At 37.9% G+C, this 25,562-nt stretch overlaps 2 protein-coding genes across 5 annotated transcripts in view; one reads left to right on the forward strand and one right to left on the reverse strand.

Moving 5' to 3' along the window:
- Positions 1–2,501: 2,501 nt before the first annotated feature.
- Positions 2,502–25,562, forward strand: part of LOC583380 (X-linked retinitis pigmentosa GTPase regulator) — a 32,988-nt gene continuing 9,927 nt past the window's right edge. For all 4 annotated transcript variants that reach the window (XM_030994093.1, XM_030994094.1, XM_030994095.1 and 1 more), the window contains exons 1-11: positions 2,502–2,570; positions 13,856–13,981; positions 15,518–15,610; positions 17,243–17,461; positions 18,326–18,475; positions 19,566–19,724; positions 20,155–20,313; positions 21,276–21,400; positions 22,769–22,972; positions 23,482–23,635; positions 25,371–25,519. In XM_030994093.1, the coding sequence (XP_030849953.1) occupies positions 2,543–2,570; positions 13,856–13,981; positions 15,518–15,610; positions 17,243–17,461; positions 18,326–18,475; positions 19,566–19,724; positions 20,155–20,313; positions 21,276–21,400; positions 22,769–22,972; positions 23,482–23,635; positions 25,371–25,519 (1,566 nt within the window). In that variant the 5' untranslated portion in view covers positions 2,502–2,542. The remainder of the gene's footprint in view (positions 2,571–13,855; positions 13,982–15,517; positions 15,611–17,242; positions 17,462–18,325; positions 18,476–19,565; positions 19,725–20,154; positions 20,314–21,275; positions 21,401–22,768; positions 22,973–23,481; positions 23,636–25,370; positions 25,520–25,562) is intronic.
- On the reverse strand, positions 9,081–12,960 carry LOC100891181 (zinc finger protein 862). Its single transcript, XM_030994097.1, has 5 exons — positions 12,346–12,960; positions 11,419–11,645; positions 10,529–11,066; positions 10,078–10,284; positions 9,081–9,682 (listed from the first exon to the last, which is right to left on the reverse strand). The coding sequence occupies exons 1-5, from the start codon at positions 12,819–12,821 to the stop codon at positions 9,109–9,111; spliced, it is 2,022 nt and encodes a 673-aa protein (XP_030849957.1). The 5' UTR covers positions 12,822–12,960; the 3' UTR covers positions 9,081–9,108.

The raw sequence follows: 25,562 nt of genomic DNA on the forward strand, positions 1-25,562 counted from the left end.
TAGATCATAAAAGAATTAAATTTATGTTTTATGGAGTATACCGAAGCTGTGACATCATAAAAATCTATTTCTGGAATTTCTCAATTTCTTCTTCATTTTCCGAAAGAGCATCAAAAATAATTTCCACTTGTCGAAAACCAATTGAATATGTTAAGTATTGGCTGAAATATGGCCATATCAACAAAACATTTACAATCATAAAGACACACTTATATTTAAAAAAAATATTTAAAAAAATAAAAAGGAGGACGGAGGGATGGCCCTAGCGTTGTTAGCCCTAAACATAGATTACCTGGCTCGTAATGTTATGAACCAGAGGAATATAACACTGAGTTCCTATAAAAAATCTATTTATTCAGATGGTCATATCTTATAGCCAATACTTAACATATTCAATTGGTTTTTCGACATTTGGACATTAGTTTTTTATGCTCTTTCGGGAAATGAAGAAAAAAAAAGAGAGAAATTCCAAAAATAACTTGTTGATGACGTCACACTTCACCATGCACTCTATAGGTAAGTAATATCTTACAACTGTGAATAAGGCCCACTGCACTACTGGTAGCTACTTGCTCCCTCTATATAACAAACGATGCCTGATCGGTGACCATTGGTCCCCCATGATCCTCTCAACTGAGAGCTGAGTTGATGAGATAACCACCTGTCCAGTGACCTTGCAGAGCGGTCTAATCCCTCCTGTAAACTACGGCAGATAAGCGAGTGAACCAATCAACCATGTCATTAGGTTGGAACATTGTTCAAAATAATGAAGTAGGGAACAATTTGATATTGAAACGGAACATAAATATCGCAATTTTCATTGTGCATCCTTTTCATTTTTCTACCGTGCTCGTTTGCCTCAATTGTCAGAGATTTGTTTCGTACTGCTTAATAAAGCGGCCTCGACTGCTCCGGCCTCTCATTCGGCCGGCGCACCGGAACTATTTATCTTTGGGGTCATACCGACAGCTCTCCCCCCCCCCCCCCTCCACCCCCACCCCCTAGAACTAAAATATTTTGAATTCACGCTTCGAACAAATTTCTTTGTATTTCTGAAGCGCCATGTTTGGAGGGGGAAAAAACAGACTAAAAGTAAAAAAAAGAATTTGTAACATTAAAATTGTGCTTACTTTTATTAGGCATGGGACTCAAAAGTTGGCAAAAATTAAGACATGATTTACGTTCATTAAGAAACGGAGTTACTATAAATCATATCAACGTTAAAGTAAATTATTAGAGCAGTGACATTTATTAAAACAAGCTACGTAAAAAGCAAAAGCTCTTTAACTGTGGCACTGGTATGAAGTCATAGCCTATAATAATAATAATAATAGTGGGTTCTTGTATATCACTCATGTCAGTCAGATTTGACCCTCCTGGCGCTCCCGATTATTACCCTATAAACTAAATAAAATATACAAATAAGATCATAAATGGGCCTATAAACCAGCATTGAGAGAGCTTCGAGTTTTATAGACATTGATTTATTCTTATATATATATATATATATATATATTTTTTTTGGGGGGGGGGGGGGGCGTCGAACTTTAATTGAATTGTTCCTACTCCATTCACAAGATATCTCCCTATAATTTCACTCCATGCTTAATTTGAAGCGCCTTTATACGGTGGATAATTTTGTACAATAATAATTTACATTTTAAATGAAAGGGAGCGTATAGCGACCGAATGCCTGGGCCGGGAAAATTTAAAATTTAACCCCATCCATCGGTTCTATAGATCAACAGAGAGTATGTATCCACGTACTCCCAACTTACTATGCAATACAGTGTCTTGCAAGGAGGGGCGGGTGCAAAACTAATTTGCCCTCCTCCGACTCCGACTGCCCCCCCCCCCCCCAGAGTAAAGCAACTATATCCCACAATTTCGGTATGTTCGAGGCCTTGGCATAGACTGGGTTCCTATTGCCTCGTATTTTATACTTTTATTCGTATGCGAGGAGCGTCGCGACCGAGCTAGAAACATTTTGAGTTCGGAAAGTTACAATTTTGCTTTTTAAATTTTTTTTTTTTATCCCTTCCTCTTCTTAAAAATATTTTGTTCGTATGTCGTCATACATCAAAGGCATTTACTATTTGCAATTGTTATTTATTCGTTATTGTCTTGCTATAAAGGCCCCAACAAAATCAAAATGTATTTAGAAAAATATCAAATAGGCACCCTTTATACTTAATCCTGCCTCTTATCAGTAGATATAGTAATAATAACAATGTCAATATCTAAAGCACCGTCACATCCCGGCCCCCTAGTGAGCACATTTTTTTTTTTTGGTCCTCGAAAATTCAAAATTTTGCATCCCCCCAAAAGGTAAAAATCACGTGTTTTTACGTGATTTTTTTCTCAAGGGGGGGGGGGGGCCCTGGATCCGCCACTGCTCCCAGGCTCCCCTGCTTAAAAAAAATAAAAAAAATAATCAAGTTTGATCGAATTACCGGTAGCATTTGAGGTGCAGTGTTTGATGTATTATATCTGCCTGCCTCCCTCTTTAGTCAAGAATTGTCATATTCAGTAATTCGGCAAAATGGCGAGCGAAGACGAAGACATTCCAGGTGAGTTTGTCATGTAAACAGTCGTAAACTTGCCTAGTAACGGATATTTCTGTATACAATTATCCATATTTTTGTAGCCCTATCGTTTTTAGTGAACGTAAGACATTGTTTTCATATGTTTGGTGTTGATGATTTGCTTGTGAATACTTCGAAACGGGTTTTTTAGAAGCGTTCTTTTAATTTACCGAGGCCTAGCAGTAGCACTCTACTCACTCGGACGCTAATTCAGAGTGTGCGGTGTTATGCTTGCTTCCCCTCCGTACAGGGGTGGGGTAAGCTCGGTGCGGCTCTAGCTTGGGCTAGCCTGAGTAGGCAGAGTCAGAGTGGGTATAGAGCATAGAGATATATACTTAATAAGGCTAGAGTGCGGACTCGTCATACGCGCCCGTTCAAAGCTCTGTGCGCGCATGGAGCGCGGTCCGCCATTACTAAGGAGGGCACAACTTCGAGAAATACCCGGATGTTCCCTTCGAAACTGTGCTACTGATATGCAATGTGAAGCTTCATTTTTCGGGTTGATTTATCGGTTTTCGAGTATGAAACGTTATAATTGTGGTATTTTGCATAATGCATGAACCCTACTCATGCCTCAGTCATGGTATCTGGTGTAGGTCAAGATTAATTACGGATGTTATGGTGAGGTAAAAGGGACACAAAAAGCTATTTATATTTCAGTATATCTTCAATTTTTCTTCCTCTTTGTCAATATAAAACTGCGATATTATGACATTAAATATTACTTGGCTTTCAACCAATCAGAATCAAGCATTTGGGACTTGTATTTGATATTTATGTCATGATATTAAACAAAGTTTTATGCTACAGGGCCAATGCCGGGGCCAATGTCTTTCTAATTCAGTTATTATGAGAGCCAGGGTTTGATTTAAAATGCTTTAAAGGTAATATATTCATTTTATGTTTATGACTATTATAAACAGATTGATACTTATAGATTTGGGATAGAGATGTAGATAGCTAGACACATAAATAGATGGATAGAATATAGAAGGATAGGTAGATAATGGAAATGCAGATAAAGGACAATACTGAAGATAGGAAGAGGGGGAAGGAAAGAATTATAGGCCTACACATTTATTTTAAAAAATTATGTTATTTACTCATCCAATCATTCATCCATCCATCCAAACATTCTTTTTCTTCTTCTCTCACTCATTTTATATCAAATTCACACCTTATGTCTTTCACCCATTCTCTATAAAATCTCTATTTTTGTCTGAAAGAGTAATTCAATTTTTTACAGTTCACTATAAATATTATAGTATTAATGACTGCTTTGAGAGAAATAGTTGTTTTATTACGCTCAAGGGAAGGTTAGAATTGTGCTATTCCCCGAGGCTTGCCGAGGGGAATAGCCCAATTGTAACCTTCCCGAGAGCGTATGAAAACAACTATTTCTCGAATATTAAAGCAGTCATTAATACTTTTATATGCCGAAAAAAAATAGACTAAAAAATAAAAAATAAAAAATACTTTTTTTTTTTGTCGAAGGTGAGAGTCGAACTCTTACGTACAATGAGTGATGAATCTTACACCAACGCCTTACACCACTCGGCCATCGCGCGCTGTTCACATGCTTGGCAGTTTTGTACAATATATACATTAAAATGGATTGAAACCGGCTTCGGCGTGATGAATGCTTCGCAAAAGCACCCTTCTTTTACTTTTGCAATGCATATTGGCACGAACTTAAATCAAGATCTATCGGCAGATGTTGTTTTTTTGTTTTTGGAAGTTTATTTTCGTCTTCATGTCAACAGTGCAAGATAAAATTGTCCGTAAGATCGATCGAGATTCAATTGTATTGAAATTACCGACCAATCCTTCGCACACATACGGTATCCTCGATCGCTCAAACCATTTTTTAACATGTAAACCTATGGGGTAACCATGGAGGCTGACCTATTTTTTTAATAACCATGGTTATTAAAAATATTAAATGTTTTATGCATGGTTACCGGGAATTTTACAGGAACAGTTGAAGTTTATGAATGCAATTCGACCAATCAGATGGCTGGATTTCTTAAGTGAGGTATATAAATATGAATATTCTTTAAAAACAGCTGATCATTGATGTAATAATTATTTATTCACACCACTTTTTTTCTCCATAAATAATATTCTCCTTGATCTTATTTTCTTCATCAACCAGTTTTAGAGAATAAACTTATAATTAAATTTGAAGAAAAAAATGAATAAATGAACCTTTTATTACCACACGGCACACGTGTGTTGATATTCTACAGCATAGGCATTTAAGTTTTGACATTTTATCAGACATATATACTGCAATAATACATCACAATTGAAAAGACAAACATTGCAAAAACAACACCTCAGATTTTAGCCCCAAATTTACTGTCACGGATCATAGGCAACACAACCACAACAAATTGATTCGCCACCAAAGACAAGCATTACACATCCCAAAACCACCACAATAACTCCCAAAACATAAATGTCAGGAGGCCAATGTCTATGTGTCAAGATGTCAGCGATAATGAACACTTTATTAACTAGTCTTGGCTCCAAGCGCACGCAGGCGCGTCACATTTACAAATAATACATCGAGTAATAAATGCAAACCAGAAATAGTAATTGAGCATATATATTCCAAGTCACCTGTATTGCTATGAAGAACTATAATTGAAGAGACTTACATCTCAGGATACTGCACTACACTATTCAGTGAAACCTCATAGTAACATGGTCTTTTGACATCATTATTCATCAGGTGTAATAATAAATTTGAAACTGATTACCCTCAAATGTACACAGTAGATACAACAAGCCAAAGAGTGCACAATCTTATGGGTTTACATCTAGTGACATTATTCCATATAATTTTTCTGTTATCAAATCTCTTCAAAAGCAGTTTTCCATTTTGGAACAAAATTCAAACCTATGTACAAAACGATCTATGGGTGTGTATATGGTGTGCATTACACAGGCTTTTCAATTGCCACACATCTGTGAATTCTTCTCGTTTATTAAAAATGGGCTCACTTGATGTGAATTTCTTGCTTTTCATCTTTAATGATGTAAATCACTTGGTTGAGAGCAATCCAGACAATGTTATAAAAAAGGTCTACATGTTTATCTCAGGTTATCCATACTGTACCTGCAGAATCAAAGCACATGTAGAGTGCAAATAATTTGCAAAAATTTGTCGCTGTTTTCACGAAGTGACGGTAGTGAAAAAAAATGCATTCACTTTGCGTTACGATTTTCCTCACTACCGTCACTTCCTGAAAATAGGGACGAATTATAGCAACTGAATCAGATACAGCAGGTACAATCATGAAGCTTATAGAGTAAATATTCAAATACAGTGTACCTCACAACAACTCAAAATTCAAGTACATTTTGTTTAACCCCTAATGTAATCAGTTCTTCTAAGTTCCACTTTAGTTTGCCTTCGTGTAAAGTTAACAAACAGAAAATTATGGTTAGGTTGTGCAACTGTCACAATGTGTCCCCAAAATTTTATTTCATTACACAGAACAAAAGTCTCAGATTGTTCTGTTTTTTTAAAGGGAAAGTCCACCCTGAAATTAAGTTAGTTTTAATAGGAGTAGAAAAATGAGAGAAACAAGTCAGTGAAAGTTTGAGCAAATTCCGATTAAAAATAAGGAAGTTAGGATTTTTGAAGTTGTGATCAATCAAACACAAATTGGCAACTCTATGACGTATCATGCGAGCTCAACTTCCGTTTGCTCAGTACTAAAAAAATCTAAAATTTTCATTTTCCCTCAAGAAAAATTTCAACCATACATGCACCCTAAATATAATAATTGCAAATATGTTTCTATACTCCCCCTGCAAGGAACAAATATATATTCCGTTCTATGTTTTGTTTTGTTTTTCCTGAAAATGCGTTCTCTCCAAAGTTGTGTTGAAGTAGTTCAAGCTGATCCTGGCTAATGAGCTTGCTTTCGTGGACTTCCTGCAAGAGAGTCCTGGTTTTTCCATCTCTCCTGTTTACCTTGTTTCACCACTTTAAGCTGTTTCTTGGCATCTTGCACTTGCTGTCTGGTTATATTCAGTTTCTAATCAACTCCGACAGAAAAAGAATAGTCATGTTCTTTTGTAATGTCATAGGGTTTCTTTGGAGGCACGGGAACACTTTTGGATGTTGTACATGGTTTTGCTGGGAGTCTTGAGCCATGGGTCTGTTTATAGGGAGGATGTCCAGGAAAGACAGTAGGCACAGCTCTAACTAAGAATGAGATGTGGTGTGTAACATCCTTTCCTCTCTTGGGTGTATTCCTGCATTACAATAAAAGCAAATGGAAACAATAATGAGTTTTTTCTCATAACATGACAATTGTTCTACTATTCATGCTATTTCATGTGATTTTTAAGACTGAAACTGAAAGCAGCTTCCAGCCAAATAAATAAAATAATAATGATGTCAGCAAGTCATAAGCAAATTTGATAGAAATAGTGTAGTGTGCGGTGGGATTTTTAGGCTAGCCTAGCCTAGTTGGATAACTCCTGTGATGTGAAATTTGGCAGGCTAGCCTGGCTTAGACCAAAAGCTTCAGTCTCTCTATATCGTCGGTTGTTCTACTGAGACTGCGTCTGGCTCCACTAGACCTCTGATTATATTATGGGGAATGTCAACAAATGTCAGTTTTATTAAAGAAATGACCCATATCAGATGGTTATATCTGTCTAACCTGGCTTTGCCTTTCGGGCTTTAGAAATTAGAGAGTAGAGTTTAGATCTAGAGTCTAGTCTATAGTTAAAATATAGATCTAAAGAAGTTGACATTTGATTTTTATCTTGAAATTAGATAAGATAAAATTAATTGTATCGTTTTATTCTAGACTTTTCTTTAATAGAATCAAGCTCATGGAGTTATATTTCCGAGTTGGACTCTCTGGCTCTTGGAGTTGCGAGCGACTCCAGCGCAGCAGAATTTTCCCATCACCATCCCCAGAACCTTAACCCATGCCTGCCCCAGCCCGGCGGGCGTGGACTGGCGCGCTCCGCTGCTGCAGGAGCTGCGGTGGCTTGTCATGAGACAACCCGGGTACAGACTACAGTCACTGCATAAACTACATTTTTAGCTCTAAAATCTCCTTATTAATCAACATAACATTAAGAAGAACTTACTTGTGAAATATTATGCAGTTCCCTTTCTTTCTTCGGTTCGAACATCCAAATGCAACGCACGAACCTGGCTTCTCCAATTTTTTCCACGTATGTTGTGCACAGTATCTTGTTGGGTCGTTCGTTTTTCTGCCCTCCTTAGTAATGGCGGCCACAGCTCCAGGTCCACACAGCAATTTGAGCGAGTACGCCCTCTAGTGTTATTAAGTATATATCTCTATGGTATAGAGTTTGTTGTTGTTGTTGTTGTCTCGATCTATTACTTATATTTTGGCGCAGATTTAGAATCACATCCGACGTGGAGGTACCCTACTACATACAGGGTGCTACAAGAATTTTTTTCACCACTTGCCCTGTCGGGCAAGTGGGTTTTCAATTTACTTGCCCAAACAATATTTCCACTTGCCCAAAACTTTAAAGCGAAAAAGGACTCGAGGTTAAAGCATTTATTATCTCGTAATGATAAGTTAGTGTTTTAGATAGCAAATTAATGCACATACATGTACAGTGTAACTGTACTGAATAATAACCTATATGTGACAGTCAAAGAAAATGGTCAACAAAGGATGGTTGAAGGTTTAAAAAACGCATTTTATTGATTCTCCATAAATAATCAGATTCACATGAATCTCGGCAAGGTAGAATGGTTCAAGCAGGTTTAAGTTTTTAATATTCAGTCATGTAAAAAAGCATAATGACCCTGTTGTAAAAAATATGATACAAACATGTCATTAATGGTAGCCACATGTACCATGGTGCAACATCACATGATCAGCAGTATGACAAGGATTCCACATGATTGTGTATTGAAATTTATGCAACAGGGCCATATATAATCTGTAAGTCAATTGCAGCAAATGCAATAATCACATAAATAAAACAAGTGAGTTGTTCAGCAAAGGCTGGCAAGAAAGTTCAATGTTGATATTTAAAGATAATATAATATAGAAGCAAGAACAGCAGTTGAGTTGTAATTGTACCTTTACATTGGCAGATTAAATAATAAAGGTGTCTTTCATGTGTCACCTGGCAGTGCAATAAAACTTACTATATAGAAAGACATAACTTTGATCACACACAATAAAAGCAAGGTGCTTCCCCTTTTCCAACCTGGTCCTGGATGATGACTATACATTAAAACAGAATATAAACACAAAGTAAATCAAGGTGTTTCCCTTCTTAAACTTTAACTTAATATTTACAGCATATAAATAAAACAAGAAACCTTTAGCACACATAGAGACATCAGGATTACAACTTCCCTGATCAATCGGTTACTGAATACAAACTGATTGAACAAAGATTTTACACATTCCTGTGAGAAGTGAATACTTGTGATGAAAGTAGAACAAGTCCCACTGGCCAGGTCATGTTTGTGGCACTAAGAATGGTTTAAAGAAAGCTAAGGTCTGTTAACTATGTAGCGATTTCCACCCCTCAGCCACTTGGCTACAGCACCAGTGGGCTCATATTGTTCCAAGGAGGGTCCATGAAGAGAGATGGACATGAGCTTCTTTAGCATGTCCACAGTCAGCTCCGACCTCCAGTCCGTCTTCGTCCGCTTCATAAGGCTGAAGCCCCTCTCACATGCTGCTGTAGAGAGTGGGAGGATGAGAATTACTTCAATGATATGAAGCACGTTCTTGAAGGAGTCAGTACACACAGGATCTGACATAATATCCTGCCAAATATGAGCCCAATGCTGGCGAGGCACCGAATCCTTCACGTACTGCTTCAACTCTGGCCACTCAACATGACGAGCAGCAGCGATGTCGCATCCATTTCCCGTCAGCACATCGTCAAAGTGGTTGCATAGCAACTCCAGTTCCCTCACTCCGTAAGCAGCCAAGGATTCCTGATCACCCAACGGCCACTTCCAAACATCGATAATGCACGCTGAGGATAGAACTTCATCAGCCTGCATTGACTCGAATCTTCCATCAAGGCTGCTGAGGACTTGGTCCACAATCCTGGTCCTGTGTCAATAAATAATAATAATAATCATAATAATAATAATAATAATAATAATAATAATAATAATAATAATAATAATAATTAATAATGATAATAATAGCCACTTCTACTTCACTTCACTTTAAAAAGAATTATAGGTATGTAAGATTTATAGTTTAAAACTTGAACTGATTCATTTATACCTTCTTAAAAAGTTAAAAAAATAAAGCCTATAATACTGAATTTACAATTCCAAATCATTCATTACTTTGAATTATTGAGATTTTCCTTTATGTACCTGTTAAATGATCATGTATAATACCTTTGCCTTGTAGTTTAACAGTAAACTTGATTCTTTGCATTGCTCTGAAACTAAAAAAATAAAATTAAGGTAATAATGAAATGAATATATTGTTACCTTTGGCGATTGAATACTTCTTGCTGTGCCTCATCACAGGTTTTGACGGGAACTCCATGGAAAGTGCCATGCTGTACTGCCCGACTCATTGACTCCAGATGTTTTCCAGGTGCTGTCTTCATTGCTGTGATGGTCAAAGAAGCTGATGTCACACTCCTAAGAGCCACTGCAAGAGTCAGAGTTTCTTCCTGGAGTTTAAGACTCAGTCTGGATTGAAAAGGAAAACAAGAAATGGACATGAATGAATAGACGAATAAATTACATATATATTCTATATTTTTCATCAGATAATTATGTTTAATTTTCTTTTTCATATTTCATTCACTGCACAATAATTACAATTTGAAAATGTAAAAAAAAAATCCTTCCGATTCAAGTGTATTTTATTTTCATCTCGTTTTGCTTTTTAGTATACTACTAACTACATGTATTTGATTTACAAGAGAGTTACCTGCTCACAGCCTCCACGATGTCGAGGACCAGATGCATGAATAACAGTGTCTTCTCATCTTTCAGCTGTTGCAGTGCCCGACGTGCTCGCCCTTGCATCTCAGCACTACCACTCCTCTGCTCCAGCATGTTCTCGTACTGAGCAACGATTGCCTCGTAATTTTTCATTACATTTAACAGGGCATGTCGCACGTGTGGCACCCATCTTGAACCTAGTACGTTGCCCGGTTTGTATGCCTTCTTGTCCAGAAGATCTGCAACAGCCCGTAATTCTCGCCATGCTTTGGGGCTCGACTTGTGGGTCTTGTACATGCCCTCCAGCATAGTCAGTACATTCTGCATGGCCTGCTCTTCTTTCACAGCATCCAGAATGCCGAGCTCCAGTCGGTGTGCCATGCAGTGGATGTTGCACAGCCAAGGAACCTGCTCCCGCAGCAAAGCAGCCAAGCCCCTGTTTCGTCCGACCATCACAGAGGCACCATCTGTTCCAAGTCCAACCACTCTTCTCCTCCAGTTATCTATGCGAAGTTCATCCATTCCTGTGTGTATCAGAACACAAAGAGTAGTAGAAGTTTCTTAATTGACATTGTCTTCATTTGTAATCCCCAGTGTTGGGCCTATTGTCTATTAAAAACAGCCAGGTTATATTTTTTCCTTCATGATATGATAGTTGACTTGCATTTCATCTATTAACATTTGTATTGCATTAAAAAAAATTAAACATTTTGTTAATTGACAAATACTATTGTATGAAAGTACACTGTAGGAAGCATGCAAAAGAAATAAAAGTGAAAATTGAAAGTTGACTAGAGTCCAATTGTTTTCTCTTATTTGAAGATAAGTATTGGAAGAATCAGTGCTTAAATTGTCCTTGATAAAAAAAAAACATACCCGCTTCTAAAACAGCCAGATGACCAAGTGCATGGGCATGCTCCAGCTCTCTCAATCCAATGAGTGTGTTGACTGGAACACCGTTCTTCATGTACCGGAGGTACATCAGTTCAAGGTCCTTGTTGCTGCTGTCTGTGCTGCTGTCTACTAAGATGCTGACATACTTCGCCTTCCGAATGTCCTCGAACATTGGTTCCATTACATCTGCATGTATGTACTGGATGAATCTGGAAGTGAATCAATTATCAGAAATCCAAAATTGACCAAGTATGTGTCATAACTTACTACGATTTTTAATGTTTATTTTCATTCAGTTATTTTTTTTTTAATGTTCATTTTATTCATTAATTATTTAGGGGCTGGGCCTGGGGGCATGGGCATTACAAATTAGAAATAGGAAAGTCAAAACCCCAGACCCTATGTTTGTATAGCAAAGCGACTGACCGATTGTTTATAAATAGAATCAATTAAAACCAATCAAAATTTTTGACAAAAACGAGTAAGAAAAAAAAAAGGATGACACTCTAGTCTTCCGAAGAGCAAAACAAACAATCACAAAAAGAATTACAAACACACAAGCCTGCAATCTGCATCACCAGGGCAGGTAGCAGCAACCTGTTGCCAGTATAAAGGTTTGAGTGACATTATTCCCTACATTCAAATATGAATCGTATAAAAACTGGTTTAAGGATAAATTAGTATTTCAGCATGAATCTCAGTTTTCTTTTCTTTTTTTTTTTTAATCCTACAATCTGTTTACATTAATTAATCTAATTCCTTAAATTTTATGCATGAGATTTCCTGTTCTGCATGCCTCCTGTTCTTTCACAGCAGCTTATTCCGAAGTTTAAATTAATTCACATTTTACCTGCTTGCCAAAAAAATATAGATCTATCAGTATCATCACCAATATTAGAGCAGACTTACCTTCGGCAGGCATTGTCGCTGGTGTACATTGCTCCCATTTTGAGGCCATTCTTAACCTGCAACTCTATGGTGGGCTTATACTTCTTGAAGCTCATCTCCTCCTTCACAACATAGTAAGCTGTAGAAAAAAGCCTCTTCGTTTGTTCCCTTTCCTCTTCTTGGAGGTGATGCACGCAAGCCGGGAGATTTTGCTGCTGCCTGTCCTTTCCACGGGCAATCCTCCTCGCCTCCACGCACCGCACATGCCCTCTGCTCGACTCGTGCGCCTGAATGCACTGTTTCCTCAAATTAGCCGTCCCCACGTACATTGCTGCCTTTCTATCGGCGATCGCAGGAAAATCCACACATATACCACATTTCATGGTATTTTCATCACTATTGAATTGTAGCCATGGAAATTCCGTCTTCCATTTCGGAACGAACCCTCGTTGTCTGTTGTGTTCGTAGTTCGCTTTCTTGGCTGGCGGTGCCTCCATGTTTACTAGCACAATCGAGAAAAAACAGCTGATCAACGCACGTGTGTGTCTGTGCAAGCCGCTGTCATTTGGAAACGTAGGCTAATTTTCAGCTGTTAATAATTTGGGTCAACTCTTCCATCAAGAAACGTCATGTAAATAATGGGTAATCAACTATTTTAAATAAAGTACGGACATTTTTATTTCATCATTCACTGCTATAAATATCATGCCAAAATTTGTAAATTCTTACTAAATAATAATATTGAAGATATTTTACGATAAATCTCGGATAAGTATGCGAAAACTAGACTAAACATCATTTAATAGCAAAGGCCTGTCGGTGCGGCCTGCAGAGATAGAGAGAGAGAGCGCAAATAAGCTCGCAGCTGGTACGATCGCGCTAGCTGTCTCTAGCTAGCTCACGGCCGGCCGTGCGTGGAGGCGGAGCGGCATTCATGGCTTGAAGTGTCACTGTTGCATGCGCGCTGAACTAGCTGAGCTGGCTAGCTGTCTGTGAAGTTTTTTCGAAATCGGAACGATCGCTTTTTTGCTTCTGGATTTTGACGACGGGTAAGAAGTTGACGGGTGAATGGTAGAGTTCTTGGACACTAGGAAATTACTGTAAAAGTATCACTTGCCCGAATCGGGCAAGTGATAATTTGATTTACTTGCCCGACGGCTCAATTTGGTTGCCCCGGGACGTCGGGCAAGCGGGTTTGTCGCGCCCTGATAGATCTACCAAGAAATCAACTAAATCTTCATCAATTGTTGAAATAATGGTCATGATTTAAAAGTTGTTACTCACCTGTTTCGTGTCAAATTTCTTATCTTTTTTTGGAGTATTTTTCCTAAAATCGAAGACTTCACTTATAATATACACTTTCTCACAGGATTCATGGCAAACAATACAATCGCATACCAAACCAATTTGCTTAGATTACGGTTGCCTGATGAAAACCTTGTTTAGATCTAGATGTGCCAGAATATATATTTAAAAATCCATAACTTTTAAAAACATGATGATCAAACTTTTTTTCTTTGGACTTTGACAGACAGTGGAGCTGTTTTCACATTTGGCAAGAGTAGGTTTGCAGACAACACTGCAAACAAGTTCTGGATTCGTAATGACAAGGTGGTGCAAGTCAGGTGTGGAGATGACCATTCTGCTTTGGTGACAGGTAAGAAGGTGTTTCCATGGAAATGTCAATAAACAATAGATACCATTTATGATACAACATTGTATGGTGGTGTGACCAAAGTTCGCGCGTGACCTAAGTTCGCTATCTCAAAAAAACAGTAAGATTACGAAAATCTGATATCACCAATGGAAAGAGGAACATAAAATTACCCAGAAGTGAAATTTTCTTTGGAATTGGGTACGAAATTGTGAAAATATTGACAAAAGATCGGCAAATTTTGCATTATTTTGCGTCCGTTCCGAAAAATGATCAACTTACCGATAAGGGTCTGAAAATCTTCAATTTGAGAGCAGATTTCCTCAGAATTGTAAGTAAACAGTGGTACTAACTGATTGTATGATATCTTGCCTTGCAAATTATGATATTACCTTGTTTTTTATAGATCACACTTTTTGATAAATCAACTGTAAACCCCCGTGCGTGAAGTTAGGTCTCGTTGTTTTTATGACTTTTTTATAGATGCAGCGCGCACGAACGATCGGACATCGAATTTTTAGATCGCGATATCTCCGAAATCCTTTGACGATAACATTTTCTAGTTGAACTAATCTGTAGTTAAAAACTTCGCCGTCCCTTTGGTTATAATTGAAATCAATAAATTTGTGTAGAATATGAGAAATCGTAGTTCGAATATCACATTTTGTAATATGTTCTAAAATGTCTGCGAACTTTGGTCACCCCTTCATACATCATTTATGTATGAGGGATGGTTATAGCACCCACTCACGCAATTCAAAATTGTATTTAGATATATTGAAGAAGAAAAAACATGATCATGTGTCGCAACCACAATGTTGAATTGTGCATAATTTACAATCAATTAATAAAATATATCAAGAAAGGAAGCTTGTTTATTCAAAAGAATAATTTACAAGAGTGATTGTTGAAAATAACTTTGACTAGTATCATATAGTAGAAATGAAAACAAAAATAAGGCAGTGTAATCACGTAAAATTTGTTAAAGCAGTTTAGATAATTCATTAAAACAAATAAACAATCATGGATACATTAATAACACAACAAACTACAGTATAGTAGATGTTTATAATTGATTTTACTTTATTTCTGCATTGTCTCATGAATTAGTATAAATCACGACATAATGATGATTTCTTTCCCCCTACTAGTTTATAATGCCCTTTCACCCCTTCCTTATATTATATAATTCAAACATATTCCTGATGTTTAGTATGTCTGTAATGCAGTTTTCTGTTTGCCAAAGCTCTTTTAGTATTGTACCCTATAAGTGCAATTTTCTCAAAGTTATATTTAATTAACTTTTTTACCAGAGCTTCTTTACAAATTTTCCAGATCACTTTGGGAGCTTTCAAGATCTAAATTGGTTACTGCTCCCGTGTATTTTGTTGTTGTTGCTGCCGTCTCAGAGTGATATTTAAGTATTTTATTGTTATTAACAGGGCAATTTTTTTAGTTTACCGGAGCTATTTTGGAGCTTTCCAGAGTTAAATTGCTCACCATTCCCGTTTCTTTTTTTCTTTGATGTTGTGATAACAGAAAATGGACGTCTGTATGTATTTGGAGCCAATGACTGGGGGCAGCTTGGACTTGGCCACAGAAAGTCAGTCAACAAACCAAGCAGTGTGAAAGGTAAATAGACCTGGGCTCCGTTCCATAAAACTTGTTATCAATAACAAGTTATAACAACTGTTATACATGTACATGTAAGCTACTGAAATTGTGGCATTTGATTGGCTGAGAGCATACTTGTCATAGAAATTTGGCATTTGTTATATTGATGACGAGTTTTATGAAACCAGGCCCAATTCGTATAGCTTTGGTACAAATGATTCCGAAATGTCCACAGATCTTTAACACTTGAAGATGTCTCATTTGATGCATTTTAGAATAATTACTGCCAAAGTGATGCAGGTGCTTCATGAATACCTTTTGTTTGCCCTCTTGAGAAGAAAAAGTCCACTTGTGTATCAGAATAAATTAATAAAGATTACTTAACTTTCATGAGCACGAATCCAGTTTTTATCTTGATGGGTTTCACATTTTTAGTACAAATGACCTTTTACTGCCCATGCGCAGATTATAACTATGAACTGGCTAAACTACATTAGTTACATTAGTTCATTGAGAAATTCCCGAAAAAAAATCATCAAAGTTATAAATAATTACTAGAGTGATTACATTGAGCCTTGATAAATCCAATGGCCATGTGGATATTACATTGTTTTGGGAGGTATACATGTAGCTCATCAGAAAAGAAAAAAAACATAACTAAACACAATATGAAGGTTTAGAATCTAGAACTATAGAGTACCGCAGTATGACGTCATACTGGCAAACTCATCCAGGTTGCTGGTTCCAAACAATTTGGTGCTCAGCAATGATGTGCCGATGACAACAGCCCTGACACAGAAATTTGCCCTGCTCCAGCCCATTGCTAGAATGATTTTGCGGTGAACCTCAAGCACAGGCTATGTACTGAAACAGGAACCATGACCATGAGCAATTATGACGGTAGTGTATGGTAGTCTATACATGTAAGGGGAGCATTTCAAGAAAATGAAAAAAAGTGTGTTGGGGAAGGGGGGGGGGGAGGGGGAATTCCCTAAGTGATGATGATGCTCCATGAATATCTTCCACCTCCCCTACTTGAACATCCCCCCCTTGAACACCCCCCCCCCCTTTCCCCGACTTCTGAAATTTGTATCTGTTTATCATTGAGTGCCCGACTATTGCATATGGATTGCATAACTACAATGAGCTTGACTGATTATCCATTATTTGTCTTGTTGGGTTTCACAATTTGGTACAAATAACCTTTATCTGCTCATGTAGTACAACTTGGAACAACAAAGTGACTTACTTTAATACAGTGTATTACTAATCCTCGTCTTTGCTATTGTAATCAGATAACACGGAACTGGGGGGTGTTTCATAAAGCTGTTCGTAAAGTTACGCATGACTTTACAAATGACTTTAACATGAAAAGCCAAATGGGATGCTCAATCTTTTTTAACTGCATCAACTAAAGTTAAACTGTGCAGATGTAGATTAACATTCCAATTATAACAAACATTTTTAATGCAAAGTATATTTTTTGCCATAATTTAATTGAGGTTATTGGAAATATAGTCACACTTTGTTAAAACATGAGGAAAAACTTTGGGCATCCTATCTGGCACTTCATATTCAAGTCGTTCATAAAGTCATGCATAACGTTATGAACAGCTTTATGAAACACCCCCTGTTTTGTTTCTTTTATAGGTCTTAAGCATGCGGGCGTGGTCAAGATTGCTTGCGGACGGGTACACACCATCGCCCTGACCAAGGATCGTCACCTCCACTCATTTGGGGCGGGAGGGGAGGGCCAGCTAGGGGTAGGAGACTCCAAACAGTATGAAGCCCCAAGAATGATTGAGGAGTTAGAGGAACAGGACTATCTCTTGCTATCATGCGGCACTGATCATTCTGCTGCCCTCACTGGTATGTATTTTACAATGTCACCCAAAAACGTTGAAAGTGGAAAGTTTGCCAATCTGAAGTAAACAAACGACAGGAACATTAATTTTTCAAGAATGTGATCTTTGCAACATAAAACTGAATAATCTGGACCACTTGGCTGTTTTTTTATACATTTTTTTCTCACTGAAAATGTAAATTTCTTGTTTCAGAAGAGTAAATTTGAATGGAATTTCATTTTCCCAGTGTGACTGTAATATGTAATCAAGGACTAACAATAAAATTTAGCTGCTCTTTGAAAATCAATAGTCTGAGTTACAACCTGCTCTCAAAACAATAATATCCTTGTGAATCACTGAACACCATCAGTTGGGCTTGTATATTTCACAGAAGTCGGAAGGATAGTACGAATGATAACATTTCTACCTCACGGTGTAGTTACAAAATTAGAGCTTCAGACAAAGCTTTTCATTGAAATAAACATGTTTATGGTTGACCTTTGACCCTTGCTACAAACACTGCCCGTACACGTGGGGAGGTGGATCAGAAGGTCAGCTGGGTCGTGCTTTCAATGTGAGGAACCCAAATGTTATTATTGACCTTTGACTCTTGACAGACATTGCCTCCGGTTAGCCTTTACACGTCAGGGAGGTCAGCTTGGTCATGGTGATAATTAAAAAATGAGAGATTCTGACTAAAGCTTTCAATGTGAGCATTGCAATTTATAATTGAACTTTGACCCTTGACACACATACCCTCTGCACATGGGAGGTGGATCGGGAGGTCAGATTGGTCATGTTGAAGATACAAATTAAATGATTCTGACTGAAGCTTTAAATGTGAGGTACCCAAATTGTATGATTGACCTTTGAACCTTGACACACACAGCCTCCGGTACTCTGTACATGTGGGGAGGTGGATCGGAAGGTCAGCTTGGTCACGGTGAAGATACAGAAGTACAGATACCCAGGGAACTGTCTATGGGTGTACCCGTCAGAATGGTATCCTGTGGCTACTATCATACAGCCTTATTAACAGGTAAGAGTTCAAGATGATTTTTTAGTTCTGGGCAGCTTTTCACGAAACAGTTACAAGTAAATCTATAGAAACGCATGTATTGAATTGATCACGCATTTCAATGGGACGTCGATGAACTTGTACTTATGACAGTTTCATGAAATGATGCCACGGTAATTAGAGAAAAATTTGAGTGAAACTCTTTAAATATGTTCCCATGCTTTTCTACCTGTATCAAAAGATACAGGTACTAGGTACATTGTTTCTCTGCTCATGATTGTTGATTATTTTTACTGTAAAAATATGAAAGGAATTTTGGCTTCCCTCCTCCCTCCTTGTTTCCTGTGCAGGGCCCTGTTCCACAAAACTTGATATCAATAACAAGTTACAAGCCACTGTTATAAGCTACTGAAATAGTGGCGTTTGATTGGCTGAGAGCAAATTTGTCATAGAAATTAAGAAGTTGTTATAGTTACAAGTTTTATGAAACAGGTCCCTGGTTCATCCTACGTAGTACACTCTCACGTAGGTTCTTACAAATCTTGACTTACCGCTGCCCGCAGCCCTTGGAAACTTACATCCCCAGCCAGGATGTAAATTACAAGTTACCTTTTGTCTGGGCAGTATTAAACGTACAAAGTCATGCAACTTCATAGTACAGTCAAACCTGCTTTAGCGACCACCTACATTTTTTGTTTCCCTTGAATATGGTTTATTATTGCAACCTGTACTAAAGGAACAGACCTCTTTCTCATGCTTTTCTTGAGCGGTCTTTTTTAACAGGTTTCACTTCACATGTACTTTAGAATCGTTAGTGTCATGCTTATTATCAATTAGAACCGAAGAGATCTGTTTTATAATAATAATAATAATAATAGTGGGTTCTTGTATAGCGCTCATGTCTGTCAGACTTGACACTCCTGGCGCTCCCGATTATATCCCTGGCTGTAGCACAGCTGCCATTACAGCGCTTTAGCATTTCAAGGAATTAATTTCTGCCAGGTACCCATTTACATCACCTGGGTTGAATGTGGCAAATGTACATGTAGTGCTGCTGCGGGACAATTCAGTTTGGCAAGATATTTCATGCCATTGTTTTCATGTTTTACAGAGGATAAGAAGCTGTACACGTTTGGTGAAGGGGAAGGGGGTAAGCTGGGGCTAGGAGAAGCCCATTTAGGAGGGGTCAACGAACCGCAGCACGTATCCTTCTTCACGGAGCCAGTAGATAGTGTCTCCTGCGGCAACGCACACACTGCAGCAATAACAGGTGAGATTACATTTAATGATAGTTCTACTTCTCCTTTTATGATGATACTCAGCAGAGTTTGTGTATATAGCCCTTGAGCCACTTTAGAATACCCTACCACAAAAATTGACTAGATGTTACAGTTAGGCCACACTATGATATGTTAAAACCCTGGTGTGTTACTTCCTTGATTCAAATCCAGTTTCCCTTTTGTATGACTCTCTTTTGTAGATTCTTAACATGAACCAGCCTAAATTTCCACATGTAGGCACTCTTAAAGGACAAATACAATTTCTGACTTTCTTCTGACATGAATTTTTATTGAACTGAGAAGCAATTAAATCAAAAACTCAATCCAAATTAATTTTGTCAGAAATTATACTAAGAAAACCAAACCCTGAGTGAATTAAGAATATCAAGGAGTCTACTTTCATTGTGATTGCCCTTTCAGAAAAGGGTCATGTGTACACATTCGGCAACGGCGCTAGCGGTCAGCTAGGTCATGGACCAGACCATCTGGAGACCAACATTCCAAAGAGAGTAGCCAGACTAGAATGGACTAGGTGTAAGTGGGTGTCATGCGGAGACTGCCATACTGCAATCGTCACAGGTAAGATGAAAATGATTTGATATCCCTTAGCACTTCAGATTTTTTTTAAAGATCTCAATGAATCAGCTCTTCCTCCTCAAATTGGCAATAGTTATATGTTAAATTCCACTCTTTCATGGTTTAAAAAGAGTATATTAAATGAAACTGTGTTAAATGTAAGATGCACGGCCCTACGCGTTATCAGTGTCTGTGATATGGTGTAATATTGAAACCCTAAAAAAATAGCGCTTCAAAATGATCAAAAAGTGCCTCAAAAAAGTAAAAAATCATTGAGTGACCGGTTTTACCATACTCGTTTTCCCCCATAGACTGTAATGTATTGCAGTCATAAGTATCTTGTTATCAGATCGGCTTGTAAAAGTCATGGGGTTCCTGACTGACCTAAAGGTTTATCTTTGCAGCATGAGCTAAATCCAGGATTTTGTTTCAGAATCTTAGACAAAGTTACCGGATCCCTTTAATGAAAAAAAAATCAACCCAGTTTTTCCAATTTGTACATGAAGATTAATTTCACTCTGTGTTGCCAACTTAGAGATTTCAATGATTATTTTAAATTATATCACTCTTATTCATGAACAGTCCAATGTACTGCAACAGATATGGACTCATATGTTTTCACATTCCCCATTTGGAATATGTTTGTCTTGTTTTCATCACAGCGCAGTAGAGTATATTTATATAGTAGCTACTCTATATGAATTGATAATAATAATAATGATAATAATTATTAGATCAATTTATATTGATAAAATGTTGCTATTGTTTTTGTTGTTATTACATGAGCAAGTTAGAAGAGTAAGCATGTTCTTGGGTTAGTGGTAAAGGTATTGCTATGGAGACAAGAATCGCATAAAAATTGTTTGATCAGGTCACTGCACCATTTTATTTTCAATGAAAAGCTCATCTCCGAAAGATTGAGATTGAAAACAAACCAAATAGTAAAATCTTCCTTTGTCCTGTAGCTAAGGGATGCCTGTACACGTTTGGAGATGGTCGCCATGGCAAGCTGGGTCAAGGCGAGGAGAGTTTCTCCAATGTTTTCACCCCGTCCAAGGTCCATCGCTTCAATGGCTTCCTCGTAGAAGAGGTAAGTTTGTTGAAAATGAGTTCAGTTCAGATCAGTTTGTTTTAGTATCATTTCGCAGCCTGAGCTGAATTACATGACAATTTACAATCAATTTAAAAATAGCATCACATTTCATTTCGACACATCATATTTCATAACACAATGCAAAGGTATATACAGATCGTACAGAGTTTCTCTCAGAAATGTACAGTGACCAGTTGGTGGAAGTGTATCTGTAATCAAAGAGTTCTGGGGGTTGTTTCACAAAGATTCAAAGTCGAACTAAACTCTAAGTTGGACTTAAATGTTATAGAGAGCCATTTGTAGTCTTATTTTGAAATATATTCGAAAGCAAAAAATTGAGTATTTTAGACTTTTCATAAATTCCACATCAAGAACATGAAATGTCCCGTGATAATAGAAAATATGAATGATTTTGAATCAACATTTTATGCCTTTTAAATAACTTTTACAAAATATTTTCAAGGATGCTAATGGCTTTCCATAATTGTTAAGTCCAACTTAGAGATAGGTTAAACTTAGGATCTTTGTAAAACACCCCCCTGGGCCCTGTATTATAAAGAATGATGGTTGATTAAAATCAATTGCAGCTTGATAGTGGTTGCAAATCTGTGTTATACAGGCCTGATAAAAACCCAATTTAAATCGGTTTCCCGATTTTTAAAAAAATTTCCCGATTTTTTTTCCTTCCCAATTTTAAAAAATAAAAAAAAATAAAGATTTTTTTTTTTTTTACCTGATTTTTTTCCCCTTCCCTATTTTATCCTGATTTTCCCCGATTCCCCCCTTATTTTCTCTATTCTTCCCTATTTTGCCTTTTTTTTTTCTCCCAATTTTCTTACTCGAAAGGGGGGAATGTTGTTAGATGCCATTTTCTCCCCGCGAATCCTCTTCTTTTTTTTTACTCAAGGGGGCCGTGGTCGAGGGGAAAACCAAAAACCTATTTTTTTCTTTAGTGCTCACTATCACCCCTGGTTATAGAGATACGAGTTTTTAACTTTACGGACGTGTGATCGGTGCGCAGCTCTTCATAATACTGTGCCCAGGTCATTGTTACGTCATGAAGGAGACAATTATTTTTGTTCTATGACACCTGCTTTGGTGATAATTGCTCTGCAGTTGTGGAAAAATGTCAGGGCCCCGTTGCACAAAACTTACCATTGATGGTAACTACCATGGAAACCTTGATTTTGATTGGCTGTTGAGCCCTGTTACCAAGATGGTAGTTGCCATTGATGGCTAAGTTACCATCAATGGTTAGTTTTATGCAACGAGGCCCTAGATATTGATGTAAAATGAGAGCTAAAGTTTCATTTAATAGCATGCATGTGGTTCCTGCAAATCTTGCTATCCTTCCTCTCCCTCCAGGTATCTTGCGGTGGTTGCCACACCCTAGTCCGAGCCCGGAGAAGGGCCCCGCCCGGCGACCCCGCCTCGGACTCGGAACCCGAGGAGGCAGAGATCAAGTTTAAGGACCCTGTGGTGGGGGCAAACCTGCTGAAGCTGGCAAACAACATTGATCTGAACGGATCCCTAGGGGGTTCCGCAAGGTTACGAAGGAGACAGAGAGAGGTACAGTTAAAGATAAACTTAAATCTTGGTAAAAAAAAAGAAAATGAATTCTCACAGAATCAAACAAAACTTACACTGAATGTTCAAGATTACAAATAAATGTCATTTGCAAAACAATTTTGGTAGAAAATGTATACTGGCTGAGTAATGAGCATAGAAAGATAAGGAAATCAAGGTAAGTAGGCCCGACACCATTTGTGTAGTCCTGTATACATCTTTCTGTGTACAGTGCTTGTTACTTTACCACGACTGGGCCAAATTTATTATGATTTGCAGTACACTCCAATACTTACATGCTACATGATCAACTTTTTCTGATCCATTCCACACCTTTTCTTTCACAATGCAATCTTTCAGAATGCAACCTTTGTCTTTAAATTTGATTGATGTGATATATTGCTGATCCAAGCAACTTTTGTTGTGATAGCTGGAAAATCTGTTATGGAGGTCAACACCATCTGTTGTCTATTATTCATTCCATTTCTCCCATCCCCCTATCACCCTTTCAGCCATCCCCCCTCCCACCGCTGAGCAGGACCCTTCCCCCGCTGGCAGCATCGACCCCCAAGTCTTCTGGGCTGAACTCTCGGACCCTTCCGCCCATGACCCTGAAGCCCCTCAACGACCACAGCATACCAAAGATGAAACTTCGTGATGGTGATGGTGAGTACCGTGTACAGGGTCGAGGTGGTGAACCCTTGAATTTGACGCCATCATATTTTGAGAGACAGAAGGGCATTAACGCTATGTAAAACAATATGTGTTTGAAGGTAACACAAAGTTTCGAGAAATTTTGAAAATTGGGTGGATAGTGATTCTTTACAACGTGAAATATTTGGATGCCCCTGTGGATGTATTACAAGCACTGGACAAATTTAGCCCCTAAAACACTTCTGCTTTCCTGAAAATTGAATATAAAAATTTACTGGTGCTCCCAGTAATTTTTGATAAATTTCGAATAGCGCCTACGGGCGTACAATGGTAGCTGCGACCATGAAAATCTCAGAATGTGTAGTTGTGATATATAATTTCCAAATGGGAATAGCTAATTGGTCGATTTTAGTCCAGAAACATTGTTTTATATGTGTGTGTGTGTGTGATTCGGTTTTTACAGACGTGTATCAATCAGATATGATTATTTACGTCTGGGGACCGACCTTTAACGTCACCATCCGAAAGACGTGACTCAGTTTCGAACCTGCGTCCTCGACTAAATCAGTTTGTAACTTCCACTGTTAGCTGGATTACAGGCGCACGCCACAACGCCTAGTTAATATAGCTTAATTAATTAATAAAGCTTAATTAATATAGCTTAATTAATATCTTGACCTTGAGAGGGAGCTATATAACATAAAGAGTTTATTATTTACAATTTCATAACTTTAGACTCGATTTCAACCGCGACAACAATCACTGAATATTGTAGGATCGCATATGCTTCCAATATTTTCATTTGAAACAAATTAATGAACCCATACCAAAACTTTGTATTACCTTTAATGTTCCTCTGACTCTCCGTTGATGATGTCATCTTCGTAGTCCATCTTATTAGATAATGATATTCAATATTTAAATTATTTTATTTTTCATGCCTTCAAATTCTATGTGTAAATTATTAATTTGATAGCTTTGTCAGAGACATGCCTGGACCCTGTTTCACGACTCTTGTTATTAATTACAAGTTACAATATCTGTTACAAGCTACTGGAACTGTGACATTTGATTGGCTGAGAGCTAATTTGTCACAGAATTTCAACATTTGTTATTGATGACATGTTTAATGAAACAGGGCCCTGGTATAGTGGACAAGTGTTGAAGAAATTATACCTCCATTTAACGTCCTATCCGAGGAACAGAGTGTTTTTCGACTGTAACATAGCCTGCGTCTATGAAACAGTAGAGGGGCATGTTAACACACAATGCCTGGGTTGGATTCGAACCGTAATCTTTGGCTTGGCAGGCTTACGTTCTATCGACTGAGCCAACCCGCCTCCTCCTAATGGTGTCTATTCATCAACGGTCTTTGTCTGACACATTTTGACTTTCATCTTACTTTCATCTTGACTGGAGATGTGAAGGTCGAGTTTTCGAATCCCGACATGGCACTAATATCCTTTGGCAAGATATTAACCTACACTTGCTACTCTCCATCCAGGTGTTAAAATGGGTACCTGGTAGGATGCCACCGTCATTGTTGGTCAAACAGTTTTTGAGTGTCAAGTATCGCCTGGCTGGAATGCTCCCCAGGGAGTGGAGATTGTGCACACAGTGTGTGCGGGCAAGCACTGAATCCAATGACCGGGGTAATAGTATATCTGTAAAGCGCTTAGAGACGTCCGAGATGTATTAAGCGCTATATAAAAGCTGAATATTATTATTATTTTTAAAAATTCTCTAGATGAGGTTGATGGATCAAGAGGTGGAGGAGACGAACCAGACTCAGGGAAGCCTAAGAAACACAGCGACGATGACAGTGCGATGGAAGACGATGAAGAAAGCGACTATGCGGAAAGAGAAGTGCCTAAAGACCAAGATCCCTTTGCAACTGTAAGTCCTTGAGCCTTTTTCAGATATGAAGCGGCTAAACCAA

This window comes from Strongylocentrotus purpuratus, unplaced genomic scaffold (assembly GCF_000002235.5).
Source record: "Strongylocentrotus purpuratus isolate Spur 01 unplaced genomic scaffold, Spur_5.0 spur5_scaffold_21, whole genome shotgun sequence".
Taxonomy (NCBI): Eukaryota; Metazoa; Echinodermata; class Echinoidea; order Camarodonta; family Strongylocentrotidae; genus Strongylocentrotus; species Strongylocentrotus purpuratus.